General features: G+C 40.4%; 1 protein-coding gene across 6 annotated transcripts in view; it reads right to left on the bottom strand.

The window, feature by feature from the left end:
* UAP1 (UDP-N-acetylglucosamine pyrophosphorylase 1) overlaps positions 1-17,762 on the bottom strand; it is a 39,452-nt gene extending 21,690 nt beyond the window's left edge. For 3 of the 6 annotated variants that reach the window (XM_036856887.1, XM_036856888.1, XM_036856889.1), the window contains exons 1-2: positions 17,575-17,762; positions 7,531-7,867 (exon numbers count right to left, since the gene is read on the bottom strand). In XM_036856887.1, coding sequence (XP_036712782.1) covers positions 7,531-7,810 — 280 coding nt within the window. In that variant the 5' untranslated portion in view covers positions 7,811-7,867; positions 17,575-17,762. Of the gene's footprint in view, positions 1-7,530; positions 7,868-17,084; positions 17,106-17,574 lie in introns of those variants that run through there. The other 3 variants (XM_036856884.1, XM_036856885.1, XM_036856886.1) reach the window with 1 other exon arrangement.
* Between the last annotated feature and the right edge of the window lie 252 nt (positions 17,763-18,014).

Below are 18,014 nucleotides of genomic sequence, written 5' to 3'. Positions count from 1 at the left end.
AAGTCAGGACACCTGGGTTTGAAACCCAACTCAAGTGAATGAGCTTAGGGGATTTGCCTGCAAAAGGGCATCAGGAGATGTTGTGGAATGATGGAAATGTTGTATATCTGATTGGGGTGGTAGTTACACGGGTGTGTAAACTTGCTAAAAACTCATAAAACTAGTGCATTTTATTGTATGTAATTATACTTCAGTAAAATTTATTAAAATGCCTTCTTTTTTTTTAAATGGGCCATCTATTGCAGCTCAGAAGGATGTGACTCGGAGTTTTTATGAAACTGTAAGTGAAACTTATAAATGTTATTAAGAGACAGAGGTTTTCAGTTTGGATTAAAAAATAAAATAAAATAAAATCTTGCCATGTACCATTTCTAAGAGCCACCTCGTAACTCTAAGGTAGACAGCTTCAGCACCAGAAGGTAGAGTAGCTTGTGGGAAGAGGCAACATAGAAACTGGATCTCTGGGAAGCTAGAAAAGCTGTAAAAGGTCAGATGTGATAAAGCAATGGTTGATGGGTTTTGTTCTATTTTCTGAATTTCATACTTTCATTAAAATTCTCAGAAATTCTATGAACAAGGCAGGCCACTATCCACAACTGTAGGCCAAGCCAGAGGGGGCAGTGGTGGCCAGTATCAATTATTATTATTTTTTACATCTTTAGGGAATGCAGGTTTGTCTAATTTACCAACTTTATGCTTTATGTGTTTTTGATATATTGGGCTTTCCTAAAGCTAATATACTAGTACACTGTGAACTTAAAGAAATATTCTTAATAAATCTATTACAAAATCAGAACTGTCCTGATTCTACAATCTGTCTTCACTAGTAACTAAGTACAGCCAAGGATGTTATGCAAGAACTTTCTAGCAATTTTTTCAATCAAAAAATTTAAAAGCACATTAGGTATTCCCATAATTCTCACCTTTGATGTTAAAGCTGAGAGCTTAGCTACCTGAGAATTAATTTTCTCTCTTTCTTCCTTGCCTATAACTAGATTGTCCTTGTCCTTTTCTCCATGGCATTTCACTGTACCTTATCAGTATTTGAAAATAAAATACCAGGGGTAATGTTAGACTCCAAAATAGTAACTAAAATCTAGAAGGTAGGTATAATTTTCCCCATTTTAGAGATAATAGGCTCAGATGAGTTCATGATCTTGCCCAAGGTCACACAACTAAAAAGTGTGAATCAGGATTAGAACTTGACCCCAGGGCCTATTCACCAGCACTGCACTGCCTACAGCAGTCTCTTACCACACCCAAACATTTAACAGATAAATTATACAGCACCATAATTTTTAGGGGTGTAAACTGTCCTTCCTATTTCCTTCTTGCCCTTCCTTCTCTTTTCCACTGAATTCATGAGAGGTTGTGCTGCCTTTTCTTATCTATCTTACCCATCACCCTACATGGAAAAGCGGCTGAGCTGGGAAGAGCCCACATTCTCCAAAACTTGCCAGACACTGAATTTCTAACAGCATTCCAGCTCCGTGTTGCGCTTAAACACTCCCCACAACCACCATGTAACAAAGACTGGCTGAGATGAAGCAATCTGAAGGGAACAGGGAACCATATAAAGCAGTTTTGAAAACCGTTTTACATTTGGTTATTCCTTGAGTTATGAAAGAAACTATGGTTTCTAGGAAATAAATTTAACTCTGCTGTCACTGACCCAAAAAGCATTATTTTAAAACACAGGTCCACAGCCCCTTACCTAAACCAGATTTATTTCAGAATTTTATTTCAGAATGCAGAACTGTTCAAAATTTAGAAAAGGAATATAGTACACAGACAATATGTTATATTTTACCCCAGCAGATCTGAGACAGTACCTTATAATCACATTAAGTGGGATAAAAAAAGTTTATCAATAGTCTCATGTCTGTTCAGGTCAGGTTTTGCACCATTTTAGAATGGCAGATAAATAACTTCAGTCTGTCTGGACCCTCACATACTACCAAAGGTGCTGGAATCAAAAATATTTCTAAACATGTTCCCAAAAAGTCCCAGATAAACACTCTGGACACAAAGGTCTTTGTTTTTTTGGTACTATTTATTTTCTTTATAGAGCACATGTGTTTTAAGTTGTACTATTAATATGGCTCTAATCATGCTTCCTGCCTTCTTACTTTTACCTTCGGTCCAAAAGTAAGTTTCTTCTTGCAGCTCCCTTACCTGTAAAAGGTAAGAGCCACACTCCCAGAGTCAGCTCCACATCTCAGCTCCTGCTTGTCAGATGGCCAAGCAGCACCAACCAGCACTTACCACAGATTCTTACTGGTTATCAAAATATCACTGTATAACCTTTTCTCTTCCTTGGATCAGTTCCCTAAACTACTGCTTCATTCCGAATTTCCAAATGTTTCCATTCTAAAGCTGTGCTAACCAACAGCTGATAGTGGTCTCTTTCTTCATTGAAATAAATGGCATGTGTTTGTTTCCTAAGCCCCCGACGGCCATACTTTCTCCAATTCTTCTTTCCATCTGTGGACCTGATAACCCATCGAATCACTATGTCTTAAAAGTAGCATTGAGACCATGCTTGCCAGGGGTACATTTCCAGGCAGATCTACATTTACATCTCATCTCCATCTAGCCACAACTATTATAATGAATTATAACACAATCCATAAATATTTGTGATAAAAAGGTGTCTCTGCATTAACTTCTTCCTGCGTATGCATCTCACTTATGAGCAGACAGAGAAAAACAAGAGGAAAGAAAGCAGTCCCTAGAGTATCAAAGCCAGCTGCAATTCAAGAACGAAATAAATGTAGCTACAGCTGTTGTTAACAATACCAAATTGTGTGGGGCTGAAGTATTCATCCACTTCATGTGTGTTACTACAATAAAACTGCAATGTTTATCAAAAGTGTGTAGCACATAAATTAGTATCTGTCTTATAATGACAGATAAAATACCTCTTGAAATTAAGCAGGCCAATAAAATTCAGTAAGCCTTTTAGTTACATGGCAATATACATGATTTCAAACTGTATGGGTCATAACATAAATTTTATACGGGCAGCACTGCACCTATTTGAAAAATGTTAACTGATTATAAATGTACTTAACCCAGGTGACAATCAGGAAATTATGAACTTCTATCCCAAAACTTCTGCAAAACTATGGAAAAAAAAACCCTGAAAAGTACATTACTATATCACCTTTTCATTATAGGTCACTAGAGTTAATTACCTTCCCACAGAAATCAGGACCTAACACACACTAAATCAGAAGTTTAAAAAAAAAAAAAATCAAGCCAGAATGAGCCATTTCCGGGGCAGGGGTATACCTCTCTCCTTGAGGAGTCATGCATGTTAGCCCAACAGAGTCTGAGCACTTTTCCTGATAACATTTACAACAAACAGAAGAGTTTACAGTGGCCTCTCACAGGTCAACTGCTTCCTGGATAACTTCCTGCTTGGACTAGTTCCTCTCATGCATACTCTTTCATTTGGGCATGTGCCTGAAACAAGGAGGTTGGCACAGGTGCTTCTGACGTAGAGCATTGCCAGAGTTTTCTATCTAAACTTTCAGCACTCCTGGACAAGGGGTGGGGTAAACAGGCTATTCAACTGGTGGAAATGAAGAAAGACTACACACGAGAAAGGAGATATTTTAAGTCTTTAATTTTTAATCACATTTTACAGGTGAAACAATTATTTTATGGATTAACTACTTCCCCAAAATATTAAGCACAAAAAGTAGGCTAATAAGGGAAATCTCTATTTGAACTGGTTTTAGATACTGGGGGATTATTGTGAATTTCATTAGGTATAATAATGGCATCGTAATTAGGAAGAAAATGTCCTTATACTTAAGAGACGCATACTGAATTTTATGAGGGTAAACATAATGTTTGCGAGTTGCCTTAAAATACTACAGCAGAGGGGCTTCCCTGGTGGCGCAGTGGTTGAGAGTCCGCCTGCCAATGCAGGGGACACGGGTTCAAGCCCTGGTCTGGGAGGATCCCACATGCCGCGGAGCAACTAAGCCCATGAGTCACAACTACTGAGCCTGCGCGTCTGGAGCCCGTGCTCCGCAACGGGAGAGGCCACGATAGTGAGAGGCCCACGCATCGCGATGAAGAGTGGTCCCCGCTCGCCACAACTGGAGAAAGCCCTCGCACAGAAACGAAGACCCAACACAGCCAAAAAAAAATTAAAAAAATAAAATAAAAAAAATTCTATTAAAAAAAATACTACAGCAGAGAAAAATGAAAAAGGGATAGATGAAGCAAAATTAGCAAAATTTTGATAATTACTTAATTAAGGTAATGCATATATAGAAGTTCATTATACTATTTTTTGTCTCCAAATATCTGCTTCCAAATATGCTTGAAATATTTCATAATAACAATTTCTGGAGTAGGCTACAAGACTATACATAAACTATAATCCTAATGTACGTGTGTGTATATAAGAAAATACTATAAAATATTACTAGCGAGTATTTATCTCTGGATTGTGGGACAGCAGAGATTTATCTTTTTTCCTTTGTAACTCTTAGTATTTTCCAACTTCTCCAAAATAAGAATATGTTACTTTTAAAATAAAACAAATCTATTAGAAATATCACTGCACTAGATTTCAGAAAATGTAGAGGAGGATAATGTTATGAATACATTTTTTCTGAACAATCCATTTACTTTTCTACAATGCTATACAGATTAATTTTTTAAATGTCTCACAGGTAAAAAAAAGGGCTAAACACTGAATATTAGTTTCTTATTATAACATAGAATTAGAAGATTGTTTTGTGTTCAGTTTAAGCATGCATTTCTTTTTAATAAAGAACGGGATTTTTTTTTAAGCAAATATATTTTCCCAGTGTGAACATCTTTACTAAAATGATATTCTCATCGAAGCTTCTGAATTACTTCTTCCAAGATCTCAGTTTTGTAAGATAGAGGTTTTTCAGTTACCCCTCTACATTCCATTTTCTACAACTGGCCAGAACACTTCAAGAATTAAATCAAAACAAGATCTCTCTTCAATAAAGCGCACAGTGGTAGCTTATGTATTTATCCTTCACCAATAATTTTCCACCCTAGGTGTTAAAATGTCTAACGTCAATAGCCACCAGACACTTTGAAATTATTGTACAATGCTTTTATTTCCCCTATCCTGGGGCAGTGGGATGGGGGCAGGGGCAGCGGGGGCTTGGGGGGGAGGGTTGTCTTTGATACAATTATCAGGAATTTCCTACTATCTGAAATAAAGCATTGTAATCTTTGCAATGGCAATCTCTTTCCTTTGATAACTTACTGCAGAAACTTCATTTTGTTATGAATTTGCACACATATGGCAGTTTCTATCTAATGAAAAGGTTGTAACGTCAGTTAAAAAGTCTCCCTCTCCACCCCTACTGCTTAAGCCACAAATAAATATTCTTCCCTTGACAGCAAGCGAAAAGGAAGTTTGCTTTGCACCTTCTTATACTAGACTTGCTTGTAACAGTTCTGGATTTTAATCTAAATGAAAAGTCATAAATGTGGACTTTTGTTCCACAGATTCCAACAAAAAGGCCATAAAGAAGACTCCAACTATAGGAAGTCTTGATTGTTGCTCATCGTCCCCATTACACAAGGCCAAAGCTTTGGCTTTCCGTAAGAGTTAATTCTAAGACTTTACCTCCATAAAATCACAAGGAGAAATATAGGCAGCTGGAATACCAGAGGGTAAGAAGAGGTCCTGTGTGGCTTTCGGTGAAACCCAGGGAGGGAGGGAAAGATTAATGAATCCAAAGTTAGTGGGGGTCACAGTGTCACTAGTGTCCTCCATTCAGAAGGATCCATCTGGAAGTCACTCTCTCACATCTTAGTGGCAGAGCCCTGTTCTAAGTAAGAAGCGAGGTTAGCCACTACCAAGCATTTTAAATAGGAAAGGGCCCTCCTTGAAGATCATCCAATTATTTTCAATGTTTTTAATCTTCAACCCCTTTTAAGTAAAACCTCATGTAAAGAGGTTTATTTGTTTATGTATCGAACACATAAAAAGAGGTCAAAGTAGAACTGCTCCTGGAGTGGGGAGATGAAGGGGCTGGAGACCTACCTGTTTAGTATCTGTTTCCCCCTCTCCACAGTTTCAGCAGCAGTCAAAACCCTAGAGGTCTTTGGAACAGTTTGAAAAATAGTAGATTTGTAAGCCCAGAGAAAGACATGAAGATAATGGCAGAGAAGAAGGTTGATAATGGCAGTTATGTTTCTTTTTTGGCGGGTTGCAGGGAGTGCCAAAAAGCGAAAGACAATAAAAATAGCCATAGTGTGGTGCGAATATAGACCATAAATCACATCTATAAAAGTAAATATGTATATAATTAAGTACTAGGTGGCAACGTGGACAAATAAAAACATAGATTTGATGAGGTTATGGGCAATTTCTCTACAGTATTTCTGTTACTTTGATATTATTTTTGCGATAAAGTAATGTTTTTTTTAAAAAGGAAAAAGTATTAGTCCAATCTGTTCATTCTACAGCTGAGGAAATGAGGTCCAGATTTGACAAGAAGCATGTACAAACACTCAAGGGCCTGCAGTATTTAGTCACTTTTACTTAGGGAGGAGTAGTAGATTATAAAAACCACAGTTCTTAACCCTACCAAAAAAAGCTAAATTTTAGCTATTTTGCCATTTTCAAAAGCACTCATTAGTACTAGTTATGGGGACAGATTTTATGATATGCTTTAGAGGAAGAAGCATTGGGGAAATTCAACCAACATTTATCGACCAACATATAACTGCAAAACACTGCTCTAAATGCCATGTGACACACATAGACAACTAGGACATGGGCTGCTCTTTAAAAGTTTACAATATAATGACAAAGATAGACATAAACAACCCTTATTATAAGGAAAAATGAAAGAAGAGCATGGACAAATAATTTCAACCTGGGACACTGAAAAAAAGGTGACAGATCAAAGAGTATGCATGGTGAACCTTGGAGAATGAGTGCAAGTTCCCCAAGTGGCAGAGTCACCTCACTGCACAGCTCCAGGAGATGGGTGGCGTCACAAGGTGATCCAGCTACACGGAGAAGGGGCAAAGGCCAGACCCAGCTAAGGACAAGCATGAGCAAAGGCAGGGAAGGCATACTAGAATGTTCAGAGAAAGGTGAATTACAGGGTCCAGCTGAAACGTGTGGGGCAGTAGGAGTGGAGAGAGACATAAGAGACAAGATTGGATAGGGCCGTGTTAGGGAAGGGTTTTGGAGTAAGCTAGCATAAACTGAAACATTCAGCTTGTGCTTCAGGAAGGGAAATCTAATAGAAGTATGGACTCTGAGAAAGGAAAGAGACTAGAGGCAAATTATGACTTGAATGAGAAGAGCCTTGAATCAGGCACCAGAAATGAAAAGAGAATGGAGAGACGGGCAACAGGAGCCACTGCAGCCTCTTGGCCACACAATCTGTCACTCTCAGATCAGTCACCTGGTTTAAGGTCTTAAGGAAGTGAAAATATTGTTACTTTAATGGTTTTAGTACATCTCATAATAAGCCTTAGAGCAAATCTTCCCATGCTCAGTACCTTCACTTTCCCAGGCTTGCAGCTGATCTTGATCCCTGGTAGCACTGCCCAACACCTCTCGAGGGACAGGTTCCATCCGTGCATCCACTTTCTCTGGCTGGGAAGAATGGTTAAATCCTTCAATGGCCTTTTGGAAAAAGAAGTTCAGCTCCTCAAAGTTCATGGCCTGGAGCTCTGCGAAAAGTTCTACCTGTTGGGCTTCTTCCAGCTCATTCCAGAATTGCAATAGGTGTTCTTGCCCAGCTTTGGACAACCTGAGTTTGAGGTCATTAACATTCATAATGCTCTGGTAGCCAAGTTCTGTGATAACTGGGGTGTAATTTCTGTACCTGTAAACCTGAAAGAGAAAGGAAATGAATAGCAGGTCAAAGTCCAACCTCAAAACCTGAGGAGATTTTTCCTACTAAAAATAAGTACATTAAAAAAAAAAAATCTTGGGAGTTCCCTGGTGGTCCAATGGTTAGGACTCAGTGCTTTCACTGCCAGGGCCCGGGTTCAATCCCTGGTCGGGGAAGTAAGATCCTGCAAGCCCCATAGTGTGGCCAAAAAAAAATTTTTTAATAAAATAAAAAAAAATTTAAAAACCCTTGATGTTAAGGAAATTCTGCCTTTCCATCATGATGATACTCATAAGAGATCAAACTTGTAAGACAATACTAATAATTCTTATATACCAGGCACTGCACCAAGTACTTTACCTACATGGTCTCATGTAATTTTCAACAGCTCTATGACATAAATACTATTATTATCATCACTTTACAGTTGAGGAGAATGAGACACAGAGAGGCAAAGCAACCCGGCTGACTGGTGGAGCTAGGGTGTGAATGCAGACAGTCTGATCCCAGGGCTCTAGTTGCCTCTATACTACTCCTCTGACCACTAAGCTACTACTGAAAGAACACTTGACTGTTTAATATTTCAACCTTCTCCTTTTATCTCTAAGGACAGAAACACAGAATTCAGAATACAACAATATCAAGAAGACAGGAACACTATAATTATAAAAAATACATTTTATTTCAAGAGCAACTTCCACAAAGAAGCAATAAAATATGTCCACTGTCTTTACTAAGAATTGAACCCTAGGAGATTGGTTCAAGATGGTGGAATAGAAGGATGTGCGCTCACTCCCTCTTGTGAGAGCACCAGAATCACAACTGCTGAACAATCATCGACAGGAAGACACTGGACCTCACCAAAAAAGATGCTTCACATCCAAGGACAGGGGAGAAACCACAGTGAGATGGTAGGAGGGGTGCAATCACAATAAAATCAAATCCCATGGCCGCTGGGTGGGTGACTCACAAACTGGAGAACACTTATACCACAGAGGTCCACCCAGTGGAGTGAAGGTTCTGAGCCCCACGTCAGGCTTCCCAACCTGCGGGTTGGCAAGAGGAGGAGGAATTCCTAGAGAATCAGACTTTGAAGGCTGGTGGGATTTGATTGCAGAACTTTGACAGAATTGGGGGAAGTGGAGACTCCACTCTTGGAGGGCACATACAAAGTACTGTGCACATTAGGACCCAGGGCAGAGAGCGGTGAGCCCACAGGAGACTGAACTGGACCTACCTGCTAGTGTTGGAGGGTCTACTGCAGAGGTGGGGAGTGGCTGTGACTCACCACGGGGACAAGGACACTGGGAGCAGAAGTTCTGGGGAGTGCTCCTTGGCGTGAGCCCTCCCAGAGTCCGCCATTAGCCCCACCAAAGAGGTCCACTGGTAGGCTCCAGTGCTGGGTCTTCTCAGGCCAAACAACCAACAGGGAGGGAACCCAGCCCCACCCATCAGCAGACAAGTGGATTAAAGTTTTACTGAGCTCTGCCTACCAGAGCAACACCCAGCTCTACCCACCACCAGTCCCTCCCATCAGGAAGCTTGCACAAGCCTCTTAGATAGCCTCATCCACCAGAGGGCAGACAGCAGAAGCAAGAAGAACTACAATTCTGCAGCCTGTGGAAGGAAAACCACATTCACAGAAAGATAGACAAAATGAAAAGGCAGAGGACTTTGTACCAGATGAAGAAACAAGATAAGACCCCAGAAAAACAACTAAATGAAGTGGAGATAGGCAACCTTCCAGAAAAAGAATTCAGAATAATGATAGCGTTGATGATACAGGACCTCAGAAAAAGAATGGAGGCAAAGATCGAGAAGATGCAAGAAATGTTTAACAAAGGCCTAGAAGAATTAAAGAACAAACACCTAGAAGAATTAAAGAACAAACAAACAGAGATGAAAAATACAATAACTGAAATGAAAAATACACTAAAAGGAATCAATAGCAGTATAACTGAGGAAGAACGGATAAGTGACCTGGAAGACAAAATGGTGGAATTCACTGCTGCGGAACAGAATAAAGAAAAAAGAATGAAAAGAAATGAAGACAGCCTAAGAGACCTCTGGGACAACATTAAACACAACAACATTTGCATTATAGGGGTCCCAGAAAGAGAACAGACAGAGAAAGGACCCAAGAAAATATTTGAAGAAATTATAGTAGAAAACTTGCCTAACATGGGAAAGGAAATAGCCACACAAGTCCAGGAAGCACAGAGAATCCCAGGCAGGATAAACACAAGGAGAAACATGCCGAGACACATATTAATCAAATTGACAAAAATTAAAGACAAAGAAAAATTATTGAAAGCAACAAGGGTAAAATGCCAAATAACATACAAGGGGACTCCCATATGGTTAACAGCTGATTTCTCAGCAGAAACTCTACAAGCCAGAAAGGAGTGGCACGATATATTTAAAGTGATGAAAGGGAAGAACCTACAACCAAGAGTACTCTACTGGGAAAGGATCTCATTCAGATTCAATGGAGAAATCAAAAGCTTTACAGACAAGCAAAAGCTAAGAGAATTCAGCACCACCAAACCACTTCTACAACAAATGCAAAAGAAACTTCTCTAAGTGGGAAACACATGAATAGAAAAGGACCTACAAAAACAAACCCATAACAATTAAGAAAATGGTAATAGGAACATACATATTGATAATTACCTTAAACGTGAATGGATTAAATGCTCCAACCAAAAGACACAGGCTCGCTGAATGGATACAAAAACAAGACCCATATATATGCTGTCTACAAGAGACCCACTTCAGACCTAGGGACACATACAGACTGAAAGTGAGGGGATGGAAAAAGATATTCCATGCAAATGGAAATCAAAGGAAAGCTGGAGTAGCAATACTCATATCAGATAAAATAGACTTTAAAATAAAGACTGTTACAAGAGACAAGGAAGGACACTACATATGATCAAGGGATCAATCCAAGAAGAAGATATAACAAGTATATATATGCACTCAACATAGGAGCACCTCAGTACATAAGGCAACTGCTAACAGCTATAAAAGAGGAAATCGGGGGCTTCCCTGGTGGCGCAGTGGTTGAGAGTCCACCTGCCAATGCAGGGGACACGGGTTCGAGCCCTGGTCTGGGAAGATCCCACATGCCACGGAGCAACTGGGCCCATGAGCCACAACTACTGAGCCTGCGCGTCTGGAGCTTGTGCTCCGCAACAAGAGAGGCCGCGACAGTGAGAGGCCCGCGCACCGCAATGAAGAGTGGCCCCTGCTCGCCGCAACTCGAGAAAGCCCTCGCACAGAAACGAAGACCCAACACAGCCAAAAAATAAAAAAAATAAAAAAATAAAGAGGAAATCGACAGTAACACAATAATAGTGGGGGACTTTAACACCTCACTTACACCAATGGACAGATCATCCAAAATGAAAATAAATAAGGAAACAGAAACTTTAAATGACACAATAGACCAGATAGATTTAATTGATATTTATAGGACATTCCATCCAAAAACAACAGATTAAACTTTCTTCTCAAGTGCGCACGGAACATTCTCCAGGATAGATCACATCTTGGGTCACAAATCAAGCCTCAGTAAATTTAAGAAAATTGAAATCATATCAAGCATCTTTTCTGAACACAACGCTATGAGATTAGAAATGAATTACAGGGAAAAAAACGTAAAAAACACAAAACACATGGAGGCTAAACAATACATTACTAAATAACCAAGAGATCACTGAAGAAATCAAAGAGGAAATCAAAAAATACCTAGAGACAAATGACAATGAAAACACGACGATCCAAAACCTATGGGATTCAGCAAAAGCAGTTCTAAGAGGGAAGTTTATAGCTATACAAGTCTACCTCAAGAAACAAGAAAAATTTCAAGTAAACAATCTAACCTTACACTTAAAGGAACGAGAGAAAGAAGAACAAACAAAACCCAAAGTTAACAGAGGGAAAGGAATCATAAAGATCAGAGAAGAAATAAATGGAAATAGAAACAAAGAAAGCAATAGCAAAGGTCAATAAAACTAAAAGCTGGTTCTTTGAGAAGATAAACAAAATTGATAAACCATTAGCCAGACTCATCAAGAAAAAGAGGGAGAGGACTCAAATCAATAAAATTAGAAATGAACAAGGAGAAGTTACAACAGACACTGCAGAAATACAAAGCATCCTAAGAGACTACTACAAGCAACTCTATGCCAATAAAATGGACAACCTGGAAGAAATGGACAAATTCTTAGAAAGGTATAACCTTCCAAGACTGAACCAGGAAGAAACAGAAAATATGAACAGACCAATCACAAGTAATGAAATTGAAACTGTGATTAAAATTCTTCCAACAAACAAAAGTCCAGGACCAGATGGCTTCACAGGTGAATTCTTTCAAACATTTAGAGAAGAGCTAACACTCATCCTTCTCAAACTCTTCCAAAAAATTGCAGACGGCGGAACACTCCCAAACTCATTCTATGAGGCCACCATCACCCTGATACCAAAACCAGACAAAGATACTACAAAACAAGAAAATTATAGACCAATATCACTGATGAATATAGATGCAAAAATCCTCAACAAAATACTAGCAAACAGAATCCAACAACACATTAAAAGGATCATATACCATGATCAAGTGGGATTTATCCCAGGGATGCAAAGATTCTTCAATATAGGCAAATCAATCGATGTGATACACCATATTAACAAACTGAAGAATAAAAACCATATGATCATCTCAATAGATGCAGAAAAAGCTTTTGACAAAATTCAACACCCATTTATGATAAAAACTCTCCAGAAAATGGGCACAGAGGGAACCTACCTCAACATAATAAAGGCCATATACGACAAACCCACAGCAAACATCATTCTCAATGGTGAAAAACTGAAAGCATTTCCTCTAAGATCAGGAACGAGACAAGGATGTCCACTCTCAACACTATTATTCAACATAGTTTTGCAAGTCCTAGCCACCGCAATCAGAGAAGAAAAAGAAATAAAAGGAATACAAATTGGAAAAGAAGAAGTAAAACTGTCACTGTTTGCAGATGACATGATACTATACATAGAGAATCCTAAAAATGCCACCATAAAACTACTAGAGCTAATCAATGAATTTGGTAAAGTTGCAGGATACAAAATTAATGCACAGAAGTCTCTTGCATTCCTATACAGTAATGATGAAAAATCTGAATGAGAAATTAAGGAAACACTCCCATTTACCACTGCAACAAAAAGAATAAAATACCTAGGAATAAACCTACATAGGGAGACAAAAGACCTGCATGCAGAAAACTATAAGATGCTGATGAAAGAAATTAAAGATGATACCACCAGATGGAGAGATATACCATGTTCTTGGATTGGAAGAATCAGTATTGTGAAAATGACTATACTACCCAAAGCAATCTACAGATTCAATGCAATCCCTATCAAATTACCAATGGCATTTTTTACGGAACTAGAACAAATCATCTTAAAATTTGTATAGAGACACAAAAGACCCCGAATAGCCAAAGCAGTCTTGAGGGGAAAAAACGGAGCTGGAGGAATCAGACTCCCTGACTTCAGACTATACTACAAAGCTACAGTAATCAAGACAATATGGTACTGGCACAAAAACAGAAACATAGATCAATGGAACAAGATAGAAAGCCCAGAGATAAACCCACGCACCTATGGTCAACTAATCTATGACAAAGGAGGCAAAGATATAAAATGGAGAAAAGACAGTCTCTTCAATAAGTGGTGCTGGGAAAACTGGACAGCTACATGTAAAAGAATGAAATTAGAATACTCCCTAACACCATACACAAAAATAAACTCAAAATGGATTAGAGACCTAAATGTAAGACTGGACACTATAAAACTCTTAGAGGAAAACATAGGAAGAACACTCTTTGACATAAATCACAGCAAGATCTTTTTTGATCCACCTCCTAGAGTAATGGAAATAAAAACAAAAATAAACAAATGGGACCTAATGAAACTTCAAAGCTTTTGCACAGCAAAGGAAACCATAAACAAGACGAAAAGACAACCCTCAGAATGGGAGAAAATATTTGCAAACGAATCAACGGACAAAGGATTAATCTCCAAAATATATAAACAGCTCATTCAGCTCAATATTAAAGAAACAAACACCCCAATCCAAAAATGGGCAGAAGATTTAAATAGACATTTCTCCAAAGAAGACATACAGATGGCCAAGAAGCACATGAATAGCTGCTCAACATCACTAATTATTAGAGAAATGCAAATCAAAACTACAATGAGGTATCACCTCACACCAGTTAGAATGGGCATCATCAGAAAATCTACAAACAACAAATGCTGGAGAGGGTGTGGAGAAAAGGGAACCCTCATACACTGTTGGTGGGAATGTAAATTGATATAGCCACTATGGACAACAGTATGGAGGTTCCTTAAAAAACTAAAAATAGAATTACCATATGATCCAGCAATCCCACTACTGGGCATATACCCAGAGAAAACCATAATTCAAAAAGACACATGCACCCCAATGTTCACTGCAGCACTATTTACAATAGCCAGGTCATGGAAGCAACCTAAATGCCCATTGCCAGACGAATGGATAAAGAAGATTTGGTACATATATACAATGGAGTATTACTCAGCCATAAAAAGGAACGAAATTGGGTCATTTCTAGAGACATGGATGGATCTAGAGACTGTCAAACAGAGTGAAGTAAGTCAGAAAGAGAAAAACAAATATCGTATATTAACGCATATATGTGGAATCCAGAAAAATGTATGAACCAGTTTGCATGGCAGAAATATAGACACAGATGTAGAGAACAAATGTATGGACACCAAGGGGGGAAAGTGGCAGAGGGGTGGGGTGGTGGTGGGATGAATTGGGAGATTGGGACTGACATATATACACTAATATGTATAAAATAGATAACTAAGCAGAACCTGCTGTATAAAAATTAAATTAAATTAAATTAAAAAGAAAAGAATTGAGCCCTAAAAGACAAGCAATACACACATAACAATCAAGTGATAAGGCGATGCTTTTTAAGAGCACTCCATGATAATCCAGCCAAATGTTAATAGTAATAAAAAATAGGAGAATGAGGAAATATTTAATCTCCTCAGCTAATACAGATAAATGCAAGAGAAGACAGGCGTTGTCCAGAAAGAGTTCACAAAGGAAGTATGATCTAGCTGTGCCTCAAGGGTTGAACAGATTATATAGACAAGATTAGGAAACAAGCAGAGCCTGGTGGCCGTGATAAGTAAACATGTGTAGGATGGAAGCAGTAAGAAAGTTGAAGTTTTATGTAGAATGATGGGAAATGATGTAGGTTAGGGCTAACCCATGAAGAGCCTTGAAAACTAAGCAAAGGAATTTAGACCAAACACAGTACGTAACAGGAAGCCAACACAGATTACTAAACAGGGCTGTTCAACCATGCTTTAGAGAGATGAGAGAAAAAAGCATGGCACAAAACAGACTGTAAGGAGGGACAACTAGAAGCAGGAAAACAAGTTAAAAGACGATTGCAGGTGTGAAAAACCAAAGAGCGACCAGATTTGTTGCAGAGGAAATAAGAGTGAAAGGGATAAATTTGAGACACACTGTAAAGAATCATCACTGCATGATAATTGCTTAGCTTAGATATAAAGGACAGAGGAAAAGTAGGTACCAAAGAAAAAGCAAGTATCTTCTCCTGTAAGAATAGTAAAAGGCAATATACAAGAGCAAAATTCTGGAGTTCAGCTGAATTACTTCATTTCCCTATGCCGTTTCCTCACCTGTAAAGTGGGATTAATAATACTCTCTACCTCATGAGGACTATTAAACATCAAACACCATTTACAAACTCAGGTTAAGAGAACCTACATCTGTGGGTCCCTCGAAGGGGCAATAACAACGAACACTAACATATATATGGCAGCACGATTCTTAATGCTTTATAGATAGCTGTTAATCCTCAAAACAACTCTAAGGTACTGTTACTGGGATTACTTTACAGAGGAAGAAATTGAGCCACAGAGATAACTTGCTCAAGGTCCAAAACCAGTAAGGTGACAGAGCTAGGATTCAAACCCTGACAGCCTGACTCCTAAATTCATGCCCTTAACTATCATGCTATACTGACTCTCAGGAGAAAGACTCTGTTATCTCCACGTGCATGTGTATGTGCATGTGTGTATGTGTGTAAAAGAGAGGGGTGGCAAGAGAAAGAGAAACAGGTGATTTGTACTTTCTTCAGATATACAGACACAGTTGATTTTCTTATACCTGACTCACTTTGCAAAACTGAGTTCATAAGCCAACAGAATGGAGAAAGGAAGAAAATGTACCGGACAAGTAGGAGAGGAACTTTACAGGATGAACCAGATATAACCACCTCCATGCCACAAAAATAGTATTATTTTCTCCATTAATTCTGATAAGAGGTGTGTGCGTGTGTGTAATGGTAAGCAGTAGTGAATAAGAGAATTAGACAAGGATTTTTACTTTGACAACCGAAGTCTGAAAAAGTTGAAGATCTAGAAATTATGACAGAACTTGCTACATGCCCATAGCAATGCATCTGCATTGAAACAACGACATATTTGGCAGTAGCCCACCATTATCACATATAACTTTATTAGAATTTAAATTCCAGTTTAAAAGATATCTAGTATTTCCCCCTCCTTTTCTGGTCTCCTTCCTACCTCTATCTCTGCGGCTATATTATGTCCCCCAAATTGATAAGTAATCTCTTAGAGCGTTTGAAACATAGTCATGGGGAGGAGCCATAACCATTGAATCCTTTAAATGCTTCACAGCATAGCCTATTAAGTCTTTTTTATTTTTTAGCCCAAGCTAAGTGAGCCAACTCAATAACAGTGAAGGAACAGAAACTGCCTTCGGTCCACACCTAGTTAATTTCACCAGCAAGCCCTTAAACTAAAGGCACTACATAATAACATACGCACATTATCATAATCACTATTCCCTGATTTCAGATTTCATAAGCCACGTACAAATAAATATAGCATAGGGTCAGGCCAAACTTCATAAAATCTTCGGGAAGCCATACAGCACATGTGTGCTCTGAACCCTCCAATCCCATGTTTCTGCTTGGCCAAGCCAGGGGAAAGCCAGAAATTTCAACCCTCTTCCATCACCAGTACTAAAACAAAACGAAAGTGTCAAGTAGGTTTTGTTCCACTCTCATGGCCCCCACAAGTATCTCCAATCCTTACCATCAACGCTTTCAGAGTCTTTTCCTTATATACTCAGGACACCCCAACTCACTCCCACCGCACAGTTCCAACGACTTGCCCCCACTGTAGGCCCCCCAAGCTTGGCATAACTGTCCACAAGGCCCTAGCCTGAGAACCTCAAGGCCCCCATCCCAGGTCCAGGCGAGGCTCCACTCCCAACCGCTTGACAAACCCCTGATTCCAGACACTGCCCATGTGCGGCGCCCTCATGCCAGCACTCCCAGCGGGGTCGCCGAGGCTGAGAAGCGCTGCGGGCCACACGGGAGCAGTGTGGGTAGGCAGCGCGCTCCTCGGCGTGTGCCAGGTTGCTGGCCCTTTGCACGTACGTGCGCCGCGTGTCCACGTCGCGAGCGTGGCCATGGAAGCGTGTGCGTGGCGGCACCAGGCCCCCACCCGCCCCGGGTCCCGAGTCCCGCCGTCTCCTCCAGGGTGGCAAGAGTAGACAGCGACTGAGCTGGGAGCCCCTCACCTCTCTCTGCGCGACCACAGCTCCGCCCAGCTCCGGCTCCTTCGGCGCGGCCACTCATCGGCGTCCAGCGCCCGCTCCAAATATATACCCTCATCCAGGGGGCCGGGGCGGCGGGGCGGGCCGGGAGCTGGGGCCAGGGGGAGCGCCGGCCCCAGCCACCCCGCCCCTCCGTCGCCGCGACGAGTGGCTGCCCGCGCGGGGAGGAGTCGCAACCACCCGCCCAGACACGTCAGCGCCCAGAGCGCAAGCAACGAGGCGGGCGCGGAGAGGACCGCCGCGAAGGAGCGGGGCGGGGAGGAGCGGGGCCTCTCGCGTCACTCATTCTCCAGTCCAATGGGGATGGCGCGAGGGTCCTGTCAGTAGGTGGCCCCGCCCCCCAGCGTCCTCGCGGCTGGGAGGGGTGTCCTTTGCGTTCGCTGGGTGGGGCGAGTTCCGAGCCC

Source organism: Balaenoptera musculus, chromosome 1 (genome assembly GCF_009873245.2).
Source record: "Balaenoptera musculus isolate JJ_BM4_2016_0621 chromosome 1, mBalMus1.pri.v3, whole genome shotgun sequence".
NCBI classification, from domain to species: Eukaryota; Metazoa; Chordata; class Mammalia; order Artiodactyla; family Balaenopteridae; genus Balaenoptera; species Balaenoptera musculus.
This window is presented reverse-complemented; position numbering and strand designations above follow the sequence as displayed.